At 45.4% G+C, this 19009-nt stretch overlaps 1 protein-coding gene across 1 annotated transcript in view; it reads left to right on the top strand.

The window, feature by feature from the left end:
- The first annotated feature begins 2346 nt into the window (after positions 1–2346).
- Positions 2347–19009, top strand: part of GAREM1 (GRB2 associated regulator of MAPK1 subtype 1) — a 127354-nt gene continuing 110691 nt past the window's right edge. The window contains exon 1 of the mRNA XM_006766396.2: positions 2347–2416. Within this exon, the coding sequence (XP_006766459.1) occupies positions 2347–2416 (70 nt within the window). The remainder of the gene's footprint in view (positions 2417–19009) is intronic.

The following is a 19009-nucleotide window of genomic DNA, read 5'->3' as shown; positions in this document are numbered from 1 at the left end:
GTGCTGTGATTTCTCCTCCTGCTCCCTTTCCCTCTTTAGGGAGCAGCTTGATGCCTGTACCCCCAGGAGACTCCGACTTTGAGAGCAGGGGCTGTGTCTTCCGTGTTCATCATCATGTTCCCAGCATCCAACACAGCTTCCAGACTGTCCCTGAGCAACACATGGGTGTTCCATGGAGCCTGACTTAGGAGCTCCTTAGTACACACACATTCACAGTGTCGTGGTTGAATAGTGGCTCCCAAAAAAGTATGTGTCCAAATGGTTGCAAAGTTGTCACCTTATCTGGAAAAGGGGTCTTGGAGATGTCATGAACAGTCTTTTTTATGTATCTGTATTGTTGGAAGTGTTACCGATGTCCCCTTTGCTTTCTCCCCATTGACCCCCTCCACCCCACCCCTGCCCCTTCCAGGCCTCCCACACTGTTGTCTGTGTCCCTGGGTTTTGCATATGTGCATATAAGTTCCCTGCATGGGGAATCCCTCCCCCTCCCCCACAGATGGCTCTAAGTGGGCTGTTTATCCTTTGAAGAGGAAAAAGGCGGAGGGAGATTTGAGACAGAGAGGAGGCCGAGATTGGAGGGATCCAGCCCGAGGCCAAGGTCTCCCTGCCCCACCAGAAGCTGGGAGAGGCAGGCAGGGTCTCCCCTGGGTCTTTCACGGGAGCGCAGCCCTGCTGGCGGCTCGAGTTTGGTCTTTGGGCCTCCAGCGCCGTGTGTGAGAGAACCAGTTCCTGTTGGTTTAAGCCACTCAGTTTATGGAAACTTACTATGGCAGCCATAGGAAAGTACTGCACATACAGAGACACACATGCGCAGAAGCACACACATACATGTAAACAGACACACGTTTTGCCGGCCTACAGTTGAATAGATGCCAGGGGCCCACTGTGTAGGCAGATGTTAGACGACGATGAGTGAGTAATAGGCAGGGGAGAGCTTTATTCGAAGGCCAGCGGATACCACCCAGAGCTCTTGAGCAGGTCCCACGGGAAACAGGCACCAATGACCAAGCTCGTTCTTGAGGAGCGAGGAGCTGGGAAGGGTTGGGAAGGCGGAGATGCTGCTCTTGATGGGAAGGTACTGAGCAGAGGCCCTGAGGGGTGAAAGGAGAGGAGGCCAAAGGCATGCTGGGAGCAGATCCCGAAGAGCTGTAACGTGCCGAAGTCTGACCTTCATCCTGTGGCCAAACTGGTGGTTTTCCTCCCCTACCTCCACTTCGGGACGCAAATGACAGATGGTGCCTTAACACAGCCCACTGGTGCCCCAGATTTTGATGAACTCCAATGTGAAAATTAGTGCATGATGAGGTGCAATGATGTGTGTTCTGCTAACAGGTAAGCTACTCGGTCAGTACCAGTCTCCCAAGAGGCTCAGTGTACACTCTTTGGACCTTGTGCACGTCCTCTCAGCCAATGCTACATCATCTCTCTCTCTCTCTCTCCTCTTAGAATTTGAATGAGAGACCACATTTTCATAGGGAAACTTGAGTCCACTCCAGTTTTTAAGAATCAATTACTTCACAGACTTTAACATTTTACAAAATACTACTTTTGAGCAGCAGAGTCTGCAAATAGTTCCGTGGCCACATCACACATTGAAGACCGGCGTGCAGACAGATGACTCGTCTCGGCCGCTGGAGGGCCTAGCACAGGGCCTGTGACCAACGCTCCTCAAATGCTCACGGATGCGAACCCCGAGGGGATGTTGAAGGCTTTAAATATGGGAAAGGACCAACCAGAGTTAGTCTCTAGAACAGCGGTTTTCAACCTTCCTACTGCCGCGGCCCTTTAATACAGTTCCTCATGTGGTGGTGACCCCCAACCATAAAATTATTTCTGTGGCTACTTCATCACTGTAATGTTGCCACTGTTATGAATCGTCATGTAAATATCTGATATGCAGAATGTATTTTCATTGTTACAAATTGAACATAATGAAAGCTTAATGATTAATCACAAAAACAATATGTAATTATATATGTGTTTTCTGATGGTCTTAGGCGACCCCTCTGAAAATTAGGTGTGGCCATGGGATTTGCTCCATGTATAGTACACACACATTTTAAGGTGCACATTTTAAATTCTCTGGAATTGGGTTGTTCGACCCCCAAAGGGGTCACAACCCACAGGTTGAGAACTGCAGCTCTAGAAGGATCGTTCTGGTGTCATTTTGGACGATCATTTCCAGTGGGGAAAAATTTGGGATTATAGAACGACAACTGTTTGGAAACTGTAGGGTTATAATCCAGAAGAAAGATGGCCTCTAGGCCAAGCTAGGTAAGTGGGAATATAGAGGAGGGGGAATGGGAAGTATTTTGAAGGTGAGATTCCCAGGACTCATGCTTGAGCATGGGGCATGAAAAAGAGGGCAGCGGCCGTAGTTCTGGGGTTACTGGCTCCGGTGCTGATGCCGCTGGAGGTAAGAGCCCAGGTGGTGGCAGTGCATTCGCCGGGGAGGCTGTGGTGACACCTCCCCAGTGTCAGTACTTTCAGCAGCAGAGGCGCATGTGTGCCTGGTGCTCCTACGTGTTTATCACGAGTTGGCTGGGCAGGGGTGGGGGGGGTATCGGGGGGGTCCTGCTCCAGGCCACCACCCTCACTGCAGGACCCAGGCCTGTAGGCCCGGTTTATGCTGCCACACATGTTGAGGCAGGAGAGAGAACATGGCAGATCACACACTGGCTCCTTCCAGCTTGAGCCCAGAAGTGATGCACCCAACATCCCTCTAACATTTCCTTGTTAGCAGTTAATCCCATGGCCGCACCTAACTCTCAAGAGGGTAGAGATCTGTCATCTTTCCATATGGAGTCTCCCCATGACTCCATTGATGATGGTGGTGATCATGGAGGTGTGGGAAGGCAGCATGTTCATCTGTGATGTTGAACCTGAACTATTTCAGGGAAATTCAGTTCAGAAGAAATTGGGAATCTGGGCTTGTGTCTCAAGAGCATTCAGGACTAGAGAAATAGTATGGGAAGGTTTCAAGGTAATGCTAATAAATCAAGCCACAGGAGTGGATAACTTTGATGCGGGGGGGCGGGGGGGGGGCTAGAACCTGTTCTAATGATGGTAAAAAGTCAAGGTTAATAGTTTGTGGTTACAAATATGGCAACCCCGAGGCCATATTTTTTTTAGTAGCTTATTATAGACTTTTAAATAATTTTAAGTGACTGTTGGCATAGGGGTGGAATTAATCACTTAAACGGCATTTAGCTTTTTCAGACTCCCAAATCGCTGACTCGTGTTTAATCATTTAAAAGGTGCCTTTAGATTTTGCAGTAGGATTTCAGCCAATTTTCTGACCTGGCTAGGGAAGAAAAAGTATTGCTAAGAATAGTCATTGTAGTTTGAATTGAAGACCAGTCATAAGTTGATTGATACTTGGATTGCTGAGTACTCAGAAAATTAGAATACCTTATAAAATCTTCTGACTGGCTGTGCTTCAGACAGAAACACGAGGTTAACCTTGCTGTAAATGATATTCTTGTTACAGCTCCAGTTACTGGCAGAGGGAGGTGGTTAATAGCGCTTCTCCCCATTGGCCAGTGTGCGTGCATAAGGAGACATGCTTTTTCTAGTCCCCTTTCTCTTAAAAGGTTCTTGCGCTTTTGCCTACCCAATCTCCACCAGGGTCTCACTTTTTAAACTTTTCTCGTGGAGATATGTGATTACCCAAAATAACCTCTCCTCCCTTCAAGATGATGCACTTATCAGGAAAATGAAAAACAAACCAACCTGCTTGAGTGCGTGTCACCATTATTTCTTTGATGGCGTTTTTTTGTTTGTTTGTTTTTTAAATATATTTCTTTATTGATTTCACAGAGGAAGGGAGAAAGAGAGAGAGATAGAAACATCAATGATGAGAGAGAATCATTGATTGGCTGCTTCCTGCACACCCCCTACTGGGGAATGAGCCCACAACCCAGGCATGTGCCCTTGGCCCGAATCGAACCTGGTACCCTTCAGTCCACACCCTTCTATCCACTGAGCCAAACCAACTAGGGCCTTTGACGGCGGTTTTGCAGCATCACAGGAGCAGTGATGGTGAACATGATGATGCCTGTGTAAGTAAATGAAGTTTATTTTAGAAACCCCCCCCCCCCCCGTGTCCTCAGGGATCTACACTGCCTCTGTGCGTCAGCAACGGAATTGAGTCCTGGGGGCACAGGTCAGGAGCCCACTCCACCTAAATTCTTCATCTCTGGACTCACCCTTGCCCTGAGCCGGCTGTTCTTGCCCTGTTCTCTTTGGGAGAAGTGTCGTTTGTTTACATGGATGGAAGCAGAGATGTCCACAGAGGCTGGAAAACGAAGGTGGACATAGACCCGTCTCCCCGACACTCACTTAGCAGTGGTCTGATGAGTGGTAGCTAGCTCTTTGAAAAGGGGGCAAGAGAGATCCCAACATAAACCCCTGCAGACAGACAATGTCGTGATTCTTTATTATCTTATCCTTGTCTCTGTGTGAAATGGCTTAACTTTCATCTTAGGCAGGATCTCCAGGGCGCTCTCAGAGCATAGCTGATCCATGCAAACTGCGTTGTCTATGTGACACGCATGGCGTAGAATCGGGAAAGGAAAGCCACTCCGTCACCACATAGAATGAATTTCAACAACGTCATTTCTACATGATATGGTCTCTTTATCATCCACAGACCTTTTATCAGTGTCCCAGGAACAGTCTAGGGCAGGGTGGGAACCTTTTTCCTGCCAAGGGCCATCTGGATATTTATAACATCATTCCCGGGCCACACAAAATAATCAACTTAAAAAGTAGCCTGCTGGATTTGGCCACACATCTAATTAACTCACCCCTAATGCCTTGGCAGGGCCAGACCAAATGGTTTCGAGGGCCTTACACAGCCCAAGGGCCGGATGTCGCCCACCCCTGGTCTGTGGAAATAAAAATAGCAGTTGGGGAACATGCCTGCCATCTGTAAAGCAAGTGGGAAGAGCCAACAAGCATTAGGCCCCTGTCCTCAAGAAATTTAAAATTAAATACTGTATCTTTTATGACTAACTGTCACTTTTTACAACTGTTAACAGTAGATTTGAGAGATTTAAGAAAGAGAACTGAGTCTATACCAGTCCTGAGAGGTATTAGTAATCATCGATTGCTTTTCTGTAAAGCAAGTCTAGTTGTACAGTAATACGATAAGAAGGGGGAAAGCTGCATTAATATGTTTATATTTCCTCTTTTAAAACGTTTACTTTTCTATAAAGCCAAAGAAACTATTTTTTAGAATATGGAGAGCAGGGTATATGATAATATCAGTAGGACTATGACTTAAAAATGTACTTGATGAATCGTTTTGTTGAATCAGCTTTTAAAATATGCAAAGGTACATTTTGAACATGGAGAATTTCGTTGACGGTTCTGAGATAGCCAAGTTAACGGATTTCTTCTTAGAGGCGTCCACAGGACATGACAACCAGAAAGATCACTTCCGTTCGGTAGTGCGTATTCAGAGATTCTGTGGCTTCAAACATGCAGGAATGACTTGTGTAGTAGATGTAAATGAACGGCCAGAAACCCACTCCCTGCTTCCTACTGCATGTCAATTAGGCGGTGACGGGTGCTGCTGAGCCGAGGGAAGCGGTGTGGCTGCTGTCTGTTGTGCTTGTCGCAGGAACAGCTTATCGTCTTAAATGCAGCGAAGTCACAGGGGCTTGGTGCTCTCTCTGCAGCCGCACAATCGGGGCCTTTGATGGCTGTGCAGTGGAGCCTGCTGGGATGAGGCACACAGCACCTGGCCCTCGAGGAGACCCTGCGGCCCCGTTCCCATTGGGAGATGGCTTGGTAACACATCGGGGCGAGATTTTTCTGTTTTCGTTCTGCACTTCATTGAGTTTCATCGTCCGTGTGTCTTGAAAATTTGACTCCCACGTGTCCTTACCTGACAATTACAGGAATTGCACGGGGATTTGAGGAAGTGCAATTTGAGGTGGAAGCAATGATCATCATTCCAGAAGCCTCAGACGAATCATCTGATGAGCTCCCAGGTGTAGCGGCGGGTGGAAGACGGAAGCCCAGGGACCATATGCATCGCCTTCCTCCGGGCTTTTTATTTGCTCGTCTTTTGTTTTGGAAATTGTTATTCTTTGGGGCCCCAGTCAGGCACGGGTCTCCACCCCAGTGCCCTCTTGACCTGCGTGTGAATTTGGGAAATGGAGGAGCCTTTCGGAATGTGTGTCCTTCTGTGAGGATCCCAGTTTCGTCTGGGCAAAGTCCCCATCGGCCCCTCTTGTCCCTGCAGAATCAATAGCAGTGCCCTCGCTCATGCTCCGAGGAGTCCTGGTTCGGGCAATGCGTTATATGGACGTCCTGTTTGTATGTGAAATGGAGATGGTGTGAGGGTGTAACTGTATGCAATAATGTGGAAGTGAACATCTCAGTTGCTTTGGTTCACAAAATAAATTTTTTATTGCAGCAGGTAACCTTGGATTCCATAACACTGAATAATTTTATTGTGCGCGTGTGTGTGTGTGTGTGTGTGTGTGTGTGTATTACATACAAAATACACACTCTGAGGAAGTCTCTGAGAACTGGAGAGGCTATTTGGTGTAGCCACTTACTGTGTGTTGGTAGTCAACCTCCTCCGTATTTTGAAAGGAATAATTACTCCTGTATTTACTACTTTTGAGATTTTTTTCCTGCACAGCAATGTCCCCATCTGTTATTTGAATAAATCTGAAGGCTGTGGTCCCCTCGTGGCAGAGCATCCGTTAACATTTAGAGCAATTCTCTTGATTAACAACATGCATTTTTTACCTCAACATGGCATTTCCTGGGATAACATGGTTTTGCTACTGAAATGATGATTTGTGAGAGTAATTTCTATTGTGCTACTGTGGTCTCATGATTTTTCCTAGAAAAATGAATCCATGTGATTTGATTCTAAGATTATTACACATGCTAATTAAATGTTTAGAATTTACTGTAGGGATTTTAAACTACTTTTAGGAGGTGGAAATAATTTGTTATGCTATAGTAAGATGGTTCATTTTGCATTAGAATATTTCAAGACATACTAACCCATATTTGCACATTGAATTCGGGCAGTTTAAACAAGGAGTTGTTAGCTTCAGCCATTCAGCTTGACTTGGACATCTTTCATTGGAAGATTTCTGGTTTATATTCAAAGGCAAGAAATTATTAATTCATGAATTCTAAGTATTACCATCTACAATAATTTCCACAAGACTTTTTATTTATATCGTTCCTTTTCCTCTTCTTTTTTTTCCAAATAACCATGTGAATATGTGAATGGTGCTCTGGGGGACTAGATACCTCCATTTGAGGAGCAGGCGCTGTTAAGCGTTTCTGGTGAATGATTTTACACGTACATCCTGGGCTACTTTTGCATAAATTCTTTTCTATTCCTATAAGATGCTCAGAAAGACCTCTCTGTGTTAGTTCTGTGACCTGTGTGAGTGTGTGTGTGTGTGTGTGTGAGTGAGTGTGTGTGTGTGTGTGTGTGATCCTGAATGAAAGCTATATACTTGTTTTTAAAAATCCTATCAGTCACCCTTTTTAGGACTGTGTGTAGACTTCCCACCTGCATCCCTTAATCTGTACACACAGTGATGGCTTTTGCAAGATGAGGGATGAAGAGCAGGCTTGGGAGGGTCCCTATCAGATACACATTTTGCAAATATTCCTCCCCTTCTGTGTGTTAACTTTACACTCTTAATGGTGTCCTTTGAAACACACACTTTACCTGTTTAGGATTTCCAGTTTTCCTGGTTTTTACTTTGTCACTGGTACTTTTGGGGTCACATAAAAGCAATCATTGCTCCATCCAAGGTCACAAGAATTTACTCCTGTGTGTTCTTCTAAGAATTTGGTTTCAACTCCTACATTCGTGTCTTTGATGCCTTTTGAGTTGGTTTTTACACAGGTTCCTTTTAAAGGATGGCTTGTCTGTGTTTCCCAGGTATTGGATCTTGAAAGTATTGCTGGCATTTCCATCCACATGAAATGACATGAAAAGTTTAAGAAAAAAACCTCCATTTTTCGCTTGTCTGTTTGGTCATTATGTTTGGCCGTTTGGGGGGGCGGGTCTGCTTTCTGACAGACGGTGATTAATTTCATCTTTCTAACCTAGCGCTATTGTGAGCCGAGGAACCCGCGGGTTCTCTGTCCCAGGCCCAAACACAAGTCCGTGTGTGCTGGAGACTCTTGCTCTGGTAACCTGAACAGTTGCTCTCTGTTCGAGAACAATATCTTCATTTTCTGAGAACATTTGTTTGGGATCTTTCAATGAAAGCATCTCTCTTCCCATCGGCCTCTTATCTGCACAATGAACAAAGCCCCCAGGGAGAGGGCGAAAGCTGAAGGCGTGCAGGTGACTTGGAAACGGCCGCGTCCCATATGCTGCGAGCGCTGGACATGTTCGTCCACATCCAACTTGAGTTTTGGGAAACTTCACGGCCTCTTCTCAGATACACGGCCAAGCTTTCTCGTAAAGCCGTCTGTTATTTTTACCCATTAAAACAGGATGGCTTTTAGTTCTCTACTAATGGCTTTCATAGACTTACTTCCATATTCTGTGGTATTGCTCCGTCTGTGAATAACGTTTTTAAATGGAGGGTACCAATATCTCCTGCAATATAGTTTATATTTTAAAAGCTCCAGCTACCCCGGAGTTATCACATAGTGAATGAAAAGCTGAAGTGGAAGTTTGGCACTGAATTCAGATTCATTGGTTTCTATTTTTAGTTATTATTTTGAGCTACTTAGCTTTTCAGGCTGCTAAAAACTTATGTTGTCATAAGTCGCTTAGTTTCTCACTTTATGGTGAAGAATCTAAACATTGAGACTTCTCTGCTGATACTGTCACAGCTGTGAAGGAAAGGGTGGTGGGCATGACGGGAAGCCATAAAATGGGGTGTCGGCAGTGTTGACTAGAACAACAGACCTTCAGTGCCGATGTGTACTTTCAAAGGATGGATCAGTCATGATTTTCACGTAGCCGTTCTGTACTTTAGTGTAGTATTTGGCCAAACTGCCTCTGGACAATTCAGGGGGGTTTCTTCTGCAGAAAGAAACGGCCGTGCGCACCTGCCTGGAGAAGGGATAGAAGCCGCATTCAGGGCGCGGGGTTGAACTCGGGGGCCGCCTGTGACCGCTTCGAGCCGGCACCGTGACCTTCCCGAGGGCCCGGGCAGGCGGCACCAGGGCAGGAAGTTTGCTGTACTTCGGAATGCAAGCAAAAATATTGGCACATTGTGTCTCCGGGTGACTGTGAGAGCGCCCTCCCTCTGTGCAGGCCGGGCGGGTGGGCTCCGGGGGCAGGGCCTGGCTGTGTGGGTTGGCTGGTGTCCGAAGAAGGAGCCCTTTCAGATTCAGATCTGATCCCAGAAACGGAGACACAGAACTGCCGTGGGGCCGCTTTGGTGGCAGGGGCTGAGGGCAGGCAGGCTTCTGGCTGGCTGTTGGCAAACCGCTGGTGTCTGCGTGAACAGCCGTTTAAAACAGAGGACACACTCCGCATGGGCCTGCGTCCAGCAGGTAGCGGCTGCCCCTCTGCTGCTGCCATTGCTTCAAAAGCTGAATCGACTTGGCCGGCGGCTACTAGGAAGCTCACATCCGTGGTGTTTTACTCTGCACCCGTGGTGTCTTTCTTTAAGTGGCTCCTTTAATGCTCACAGCAGCCACACTCGTTAAGTTCTGTCATTGTCCCGCCTCCCAGGGGAGAATGGTACGTGAAGGTGGTCCATGGGTTCCTTAACGTGTAAAAGAGGACTAGTGATACCTCCCTCACCGGGGAGAGGAAAGATGAGTTAAGATGATGCCTGGAAAGCACGTACCACTGTGCCTGGCCCACTCTAGGAATTCAGTACAGATACCCCTACCCCAGGCCTTCGCCGGCCTCCACTGGGACGCTGGGCGTAGTAACTCTTAAGGATTCCGTGAAATTTTACATCTATAGCAACACTGTCTCCTGTTTAAATGTACTTTCTTTTATATAACAACATTTATAAAAAACACTTTGATTCTATATCATCATTATTGTTGTTTAATTATTACCATTATTACTACTTTTTTTAAAAAAACACAACATTATTGCTTAAGTAGACTTTGCTGGATATCCTGTAAACCTAACCACCACATATGATGTTTCTACAGACAAAATGATCCCATTTTCTTTGCCGCCAATTTAATAATAAACGTTGGAAAGAAAACTTTTGCTTTGTTCTTTACATGTATATTTTGAAATAGTTTTAGATTTACACGAATCTAGAAATCGTACTGCGAGTTCTTATACAGCCTTAACCCATCTTCCCCTCATAACCGTAACGCAACCATCAAAACTACAACGTTAACATTGGCTCAGCACTATTAATTAAACTGTAGAGGTGCTTTGCATTTCACCAGTGTCTTCTCTATTGTCCTTGTTCTGGTCCAAGATTTAGTCAGGATCCCGCGTTACATTCAGTTCTCCTGTCTCTTGAGGCTCTGTAATATGTGACAACTCCTTGGTCCCTCCTTGTGTTGGGTGATCTTGACACTTTTGAAGAGTTCTAGTCATTGATTTTGTAGAATTCTCCTCAGTTTGGATTTGTCTGATGGTTTCTCTTGATGAGATTGCGGTCGTGCGTTGTTGGGGAGGATGATCTGTCAATGAGTTATATCAGGGATACGTGATGTCAATACAGCTATTACTGGTGAAGCCGGCCTTGATCCTTTGGGCACACTGGTCTCTGCCAGCCCCCCCCCCTTTTTTTGAGTCAGTCTAACCCTAACTGGCTTGGCTCAGTGGATAGAGCGTCAGCCTGCAGACTCAAGGGTCCCAGGTGTCCCAGGTTCGATTCTGGTCAAGCGCACGTGCTTGAATTTTGTTCTCGGTCCCCAGTAGGGGGTGTGCCGGAGGCAGCCAATCAATAATTCTCTCTCATCGATGTTTCTATCTCTCTCCCCCTCTCCCTTCCTCTATGTAAAAAATCAATAAAATATTTTTTTTTTCAAAAAAGAGTCAGTCCATTTTATTTTTTTAATTTTTATATATGCATATTTATTGATTTCAGAGAGGAAGAGGGAGATGGAAACATCAATGATGAGAGAGAAACATCTATTGTCGCCTCCTGCACCCCTACTGTTGGGGATCGAGCCCACAACTGGGATACATGCCCTGACAAGGAATTGAACCAAGATCTCCTGGTTCATAGGTCAATGCTCAACCACTGAGCCACACCAGCCGGGCTCTCCCAGGCTTCTTCACCGTAAGGTTACTGTTGTTCCCTTTGTAAGTAACAAAAACTTCGGGGGAGACTTGAGACTGTGCCTGTGTCCGTTTTCTCCTCAGACTTGGCCCACTCGTTGTAGATCCGTGGGTCTTGCCTGCAGCACTGATGGTGGCGGCTTGAAACAGTGGTTTTTCCATTTCCCTCATCGCTTCTACACTTAGAATTGGAATCCTTCTGTATAGCAGCACAGAATCACAGATGTTTTATCCTTTGGGTTATGCCCATGTTATCACTATTTTCTGCTCAAGTTCTTCCAGCTTTGGCCAGAGGGAGTTCTCTTGCTGGCTTTGGCGGCCTTCATTGTGCCTCCATCTTTGTTTTAAGCCCTTTCTTACTTTCTGACGCCTTACGATGTTCCAGGCCCACTTTCTATTTTCCCTGCCTCAGCCTTGGGATCAATCACCTCCTCAAAGAGGTTGATTCCTTTTAATAAAGGGATGTTTATTGCGACAGGGGTGTCACTGCTTCTAGGCCTCTCAGCAGAGTTAAGACATATATGTATGTAAACTGCCAATGTGTACACCAGGGGTCCTCAAACTACGGCCCGCGGGCCACATGCTAATACAAATATTGTATTTGTTCCCATTTTGTTTTTTACTTCAAAATAAGATATGTGCAGTATGCATAGGAATTTGTTCATAGTTGTTTTTTTTTAAACTATAGTCCAGCCCTCCAACCGTCTGAGGGACAGTGAACTGGCCCCCTGTTTAAAAAGTTGAGGACCCCTGGTGTACTCACACATATCTCTCTATATTTTCATATCCACCTCACTGTACATGAACTTGGGGATTCAGACTGCATAACCTCAGATTCATAGCTAGCACAGGGTTCGGTTTAATATTCCTCCTTTACTCATTTAACTTCTTTTCCCAACAATGAGAAACTGGCTTTCATTATCAAGAAGCAATTGATCATATCTGTGTGGATCTGTTTTTGGATTCTCTATTCTGTTCCATTGATCTTTGTGTCTGTCCCTTCACCAACATGACAGTCTTGATTCTAGTAAGTCAAAATCAGGTAGGGTGAGTCCTCTGATTTTAGTTTTCTTACTCAAAATTGTTTGGCATTCCAGTTTCTTTGCATTTTTCTATAAATATCAGAATCAACTTGTCTGTATTTACCAAAACAAACAAACAAAAGACAACAACTCCTGCAAGGATTTTTATTGTAATTACATCAAATCTATAAATCATTTTGGGGAGAATTGATATTCTTAATCATAATGAGTCTTCCAATCCATGAGTATCCTGTCTCTCCATTTGTTCACATCTTCTTTGCATTTCTTTCAAAGGTTTTCTGCTTTCAGCATACGGATCCTATACATGTTTTGTTAGAGATATGCTTGTCTGTTTCTTTCTTTGGAAACTATTGTAAGTGGTAACTCATTTTATTTTATTTTTTAATATATTTTTATCGATTTCAAAGAGGAAGGGAGGGGGAGAGAGAGAGAGAGAGAATCATCAATGATGAGAGAGAATCATCTATCGGCCGCCTCCTGCATGCCACCCCTGGGGATGGAACCCATAACCCAGGCATGTGCCCTGACTGGGAATAGAATCGTGACCTCCTGGTTCATAGATTGACACTCAACCACTGAGCTACACCAGCCGGGCGGTATTACATTTTAAAATTTGTTCGTTGCTACAATACAGAAATTGAATTTTGTGAGCCAACTTGGCATTCTTCAACCTTTCTTATTAGTTCAAAGAACTTTTATAGATTTTTTTAGAATTTTCTATGTAGATATTCATGTTCTCTGCAAATTAGTTCTTCCTTTCTAATCTGTGCTTTTTAATTCCTTTTTCTTCTTTTAGTTGCAGTGGCTAGAACTTCCCGTATTATGATGAATTAAAATAGCAAGAATGGATATCCTTGCTTTGTTCTGGATCTTAGGGAAAAACATGTGTTCTCAAGGTCCATGATTTAGCTCTGGGTTTTTATTTATTTTTATTTTTTGTAGATGTCCTCTATCAGATTAGAAAGATTCTCTTTTCTCCCTAATTTGCTAAAAAAATAAATTAAAAAAATGTGGGTTTTTTTAAGTCATGAATAGGTATTGAATTTTGTGAAATGCTTTTTCTATACCAATCAAAATGATCATGTGTGGGTTTTATTTCTAGTCTATTAATGTGGCGAATTATAGTAGTTGACTTTAAATATCAATCCAGCCACGAAGTCCCATGATAAACTCATCACTGTAGCACTGCCATAGGCCAGGTCCACAGATAAAAAATGATGGAGGTGGCCTATTACTATCAATGTTCATATTTCACTGATGATTTTTGCCTCTACGTTGATGTGTGATGTTGCTACTGTTTTCTTCTGTACAACCTTTGTCTGCTTCTGGTTTCAGGGTAATTCTGGCCCCAGAGAATGAGTTGGGAAGTACTCCCTTCTCTCATGTTTTCTGGAAGTGATTGTAGAAGTGGTGTTATTTCTTCCTTACATGTTTGGTAGAAACTATCTGGGTTTTGAGATTTTTTTTTTAAGGTTTTCTAACTACAGATTTTTTTTTTTTTTAATAGAAGACTAATCGGGCTACCAAATTTTTTTTCTTCAGTGCATTTTGGGTGTTTGTGATTTTTGAGAAGTTAGTCCATTTCATCTAGATTGTTGACTATGTGTGTGCAGAGTTGGTCTTAAGAGTTCCTTTGGCCGAAACCGGTTTGGCTCAGTGGATAGAGCGTCGGCCTGCAGACTGAAAGGTCCCAGGTTCGATTCCGGTCAAGGGCATGTACCTGGGTTGCGGGCACATCCCCAGTGGGAGATGTGCAGGAGGCAGCTGATCGATGTTTCTCTACCGTCGATGTTTCTAACTATCTCTCTCTCTCCCTTCCTCTCTGTAAAAAATCAATAAAATATATTTTTTAAAAAAAAGAGTTCCTTTGTTTTCCTGTGCGTGCCTGCCTTGATATCCCCTCTTTTCTGATATTGATAATTTTTATTTCTCTCTTTTGTATTTTATCAATCTGACTAGAGATTTATCAATTTCATTGATTTTTTTTCAAAGAACTAGTTTTAGGTTTGATTGATTTTTCTCTATCGTTTTATAGAAATTAAGAGAAGAATATTGTATTATATGTACCCCGATATGTTCCATTTCTGTTGCTTTTCTTCATCCGCGATGTTCCAGGTTACCTTCTGGTGCTGATTCCCTCTGTTTGAAGAACTTTCTTTAGTGCTTTTTAAAGTAAATCTGCTGGCAACACATTTTCTCTCCATTTTTCTTCCACTGAGAATGCCTCTCTCTCGTTCATTTGTCAGGGTGTTCTCACTGGAGGAAAGTTCTTTCCCTTCAGGACTTGAAAAATGTCCTTTCTGCCCCCCAAGACTTCTGGTGAAAAGTCAACAGTTATATCAGTCTTTTTTATTTTTATTTTTTGTCATTATACTCAGTCTGCTTTCAGGATTTTTGTCTTTGTCTTAAACGTTCAGGAGTTTGATTGGGTGTGTCAGGGCATGGATTTTTATGAGCTGATTCTGTCTGGTATTGGCTGAGACTTTTGAACCTGTAAGTGTGTATCTACCCACTTGCCAGCGTTTCAGCTGTGCTTTCTGCAACCCCTTTTCAGCACCACCCTTCCCCTCTCCTTCCGGGGCCCCGAGGACAGGACGGTTCCACCCTGTGTGTTGTCCCAGAGGAGCCTGGGGACCTGTTCATTTTAAAAAATATCTCCATTTTTCTTTCTGTTGGATAATTTCTATTGCTTTACCGATGATTTCCACAAATTTACCGGCTTTTTCCTCTGTTGTTTCCATTCTGCCCTAGAATCCATCCGTTAATGTTTTATTTCAGTTATTGAATTTTTCAGTTCTCAAGTTGCCATGTGCTCTTTCTTTATGTTTCCTGGTTTCTGGCAGACTTTTTATCTGTTTGTTTCATGAGTGTTTACTGTTACATCTTAAAGCATAGTTCTAACAGCTGCTTTAAAGTCTTTTTCTAATAATTCCCGTGTTTGGGTTGGTGGCCATCTCTTCCCTTACAGGCTGCTATTTTCCTGGTTGTAGGCCACACAATGGTCGTGTTGAATGTTCTGTTATGAAACCCAGGGTCTTGTTTAAGTTTTAAGCAGAACATTGATCTTTTGCTTCGCCTTGTGTGGGCCGGCGTCCCACAGGTGAGGTTCCGGGTACAGGTCTCACCCTGCCCTGTGGCCTGGGTTCCAGGGCCGGCTCCGTCCTCACAGCCTGTGCGGTGCTGATGGGACCTGACCTCCTGGTCCGCCCCGTGGTCCTCTGGGTGCGGGCAGTGTCTGCCTGTAGCTCGGCTCTCAGGGTGCCTGGGAGGCCGCTGAAGGTCAGGTGGGTGCTCTTCGCGGAGATGAGCCCAGGGTTCCAGACAGCTGTACGGATGGCTGCATCGGGCCCCCCTCGCTGGCATCGCCCTGGCATTGTCTCGCTCCTCTGGGACCCTTCCCATTCCTCTAGCCAAAAAGTCAACCACTCCTGGGTCTCCTCTCGCCCTGCACTTCTTCCCACACTCGCATCTGTGTCCAGGACCGTGTTGCAAGGAAACAGAGAGACAAAGAAACAGCAGTGATTCGCCCATTGTCTTGGGGCCACCACTGCCCACCTTGCACACACACACACACACACACACACAGCCCCTGGACTGCTGACGACTGCAGTTCCGCTGCACACATTCCCGTCCCTCCCCCAGGCTCTGTCCCCACCTGCTCTGCAGCCCGCTCTGCCTGCATCCTGCCCGGGGTTGGAACTGCGCTCAGAGGAGAGGCAGTAGCACACTCCGTCCCCCTTATCTGGAATCTCCAAAGAAACTGAAAGGCTGAGTCCCAGCCAGACTGAGGCTGAGGCCTCGCTGCCAACCTATTTGTTTACTTGTTCAACCTTAGTGTGTGTGTGCGTGTGTGTGTGTGGGGGGGGGTTTTGGTGGGGGGGGGGGGGGGGGAGTTTCCGAACTCACACCCTGTGAGAAACACATTTAACAACTAGAGCACATACAGTATCTGTGTGCAGGCTTCCTCTCTCTAACGCGACAATATCAAGTCAAAAATACTGATTCCAAAGTTACCAGGGTCCGCTCCTCCCACCCACTCAGGGACTTCTGTGCACCATTTCTCGGTTAGAGTCATCGGACAAGACAGCCTCCTGGGGCTGCGTTTCCCCTTTGTAAGCTACCCTGAGCTCTCTGGCATGATTGCCTTTCGTCTGTTTTGCGGGTCTGAAAGCTTGTGAAGTTGTACTCGCGTGGTAATCGCTTCTTCAGTGCCCCCCCAACCCCCTCCCGCCCGCGCCCCCGTCCTCTCCCTGGGACCCCACTCAACAGCTGTGGTGCATTCTCATCGCAGGGCTAACGCACTGGCATGTAAACAGTATTCTAGGACTTGATTGGTGACCATGCTATGACCTTTGACCTCTAAGGTGCTTGCTAACAGAAAAGGACAAAGCTTTTTAAAATTTCATATGACCTCCATTGTGATTTGGCGTTCGCATGACGATATAATGCTGTGACATGGTGTTTGAAACCAAGTTGTTCATGTACCATGTTAGTTTTATGTTAGTAGACATCCATGACAATGCATGATTTCTGGTCTTCTTTGAACATATTAACCAATATTTGTAGTGTAGGAAGTGGCCAAGTATTTATCTCATTTTTGCTTTTACTGTAGGCTAACGGCAATTAGATTAAAGAATATCATTATAACCTGGCCGGTGGGCTCAGTCACCCATGTACCAGGAGGTCACAGTTCAATTCCCGGTCAGGGCACTCTGGCCTCCCCTCCCAGCCCCTCACTCCCGCCCCCATAGCAGACACCTGCCTTTTAGGGGACAAGCAGCCACCCCAACCGGGACCAGAGCAAGTCCCTGCACCATGAGTTCTTCCAGGGACTCTGTTGCTCTCTCGGACCCATTTAAAAAGCAGGTGGGGCCCTGGCCAGTGTGCTCAGTGGATAGAGCACCGGCCTGCGGGCTGAGGGGTCCTGGGTTCGATTCTGGCCAAGGGCACAGGCCCGGGTTCAGTCTCGATCCCCAGTGTGGGGCGTGCAGGAGGCAGCCAATCCGTGATTCTCTCTCATCACTGATGTTTCTATCTCTCTCTCCTTTCCTCTCTGAAATCAATAAATATATATATATATATTTTTAAAAGAATGTCATCCTACACTAAGAAGGGGTGAGCTGGAAAGTCTGTTCATTGAGAATCAAAGATCACCTCTGCCTGGACCAGTACTTTTCATGAAGGAAGTAAAGGGTCCTTTATCAGGATAATTTAAATTCTTATCAAGAACCCAAGCCGGAAACACTGCCAGGAACTGTGCTCTCCGGCTTCTCTCACGCATCTGCCCAGCGGGTCTCACCTTCAGATCTGAGGGTGCTGTGCTGTGAGGCCCGGAGTAGCGTGGCAGCACCAGAGTGCAGAATGGCACGAGCTGCTTCCTTGGAGGTGACTGGAGCTGCCCCTGAAGAAAGGATTTGTTCTGTTGGGAGCCAAGCTTTAGGTTTGCTTATTGAGTCCGATGGCAGGGATTCTGGGAGGTGGACATGATTGCCAGAATGCTGAAGTGTTGTGTTTTGCTTTTATGAACTTTTTATATTCGATTCTCCTGATAGAAATAACCCTAAGTGGTAGATCGTGGGCACCAAAGCCATTCAGTTGATTTAGGATATCGCTAGGGAGACTTCAGAGGAATAAAGTTCCAATAGCTAGTATGCAATGAAATACGGTTTTAATTAACCTGATTGCTATTGATATACAAAAGGCTCGCATGGGATGCAAATTTGAAATGGGGACGTTCCCTTTATTCCTTGATGGAGATAGTAAATGGCAATACGGCTGGTAGGTTAGGGTCTCCCAAACTGACCTTGTCCTTTTGCCCCCCCCCCCCAATCAAACGAAGTGATCATGACGGGCTTCATTTTTGGGTTATTTCTGAGGGGAAGGGGCAGGACACAAAGAAACATAAAATTTATTCTAGAAATGCCTTCCAACCTGTAAACCTTCCCTGGGGCTGTGCAAATTGTACAAAGAAGCTCAAGCTACTCATCCGAAAAGGAGAGTGCAGGCGTGTCCTGGGATCCAAGGGCAAGAACATGCAAAGGGCTAAACCGAGGGGCAGGAAAGACGGAAGATGGCCTCAGTGGCTCACCGGGGGTCACAGGCTGGGTGCGTCGTCCCAATGTTGAACCTGGGGTTCCTCCTCCGTGGGGAGGAGCGACATGTAATGGTGAGGGGCTGAGCTAGACAGAACCCCCAAAGCGATCGATGTTTCCATTCCCCGGCTGATTACCATGAAAGCCTCTAATGGTATGTAGCCTTTAAGAAGGCGACAACATCTACCCAAGCTGCAAATGAGTTTTTCTACCATTTCCATTCTCAGGCTGTCATATGTTCTCACGATTTCCCCCCAGGTGGCTGCTCTGTGTCCCAAAAGATCACCGCATTTCTAGTGGGATTGTCTATTTTTAAGAGGATGACTTCTCTTCTGACATCATCCATCCCCATTTTTAGAACTCTCTATCGTACGCTTTTCCGCCATATATAGTCACATTTTTGCACGCAGTTTTACCAAATTACACTGGAACCTGCTCCTTCCTTCTCCTTGTGCTGTTGTGTGTTAGGACATTGACGAGACCTAAGAAATGTAACTTTCAGCTTTAGAAAACAAAGCTTTACCATGTCAATAAGTGATGTGGCATTTTGGAAAGGTCACAGTTTTTATGGTTGGAAGGAAAATTGGAAATATTTGTGAGTCATTTTAGTTGTCTCAGTGAGTTTGACGCCAGCTTTCTCTCCAAGGTTGGAT

Source organism: Myotis davidii, unplaced genomic scaffold, assembly GCF_000327345.1.
Source record: "Myotis davidii unplaced genomic scaffold, ASM32734v1 scaffold520, whole genome shotgun sequence".
Taxonomy (NCBI): Eukaryota; Metazoa; Chordata; class Mammalia; order Chiroptera; family Vespertilionidae; genus Myotis; species Myotis davidii.
The sequence above is the reverse complement of the archived record's forward strand: the minus strand, read 5'-3'. Positions and strand labels throughout refer to the sequence as shown.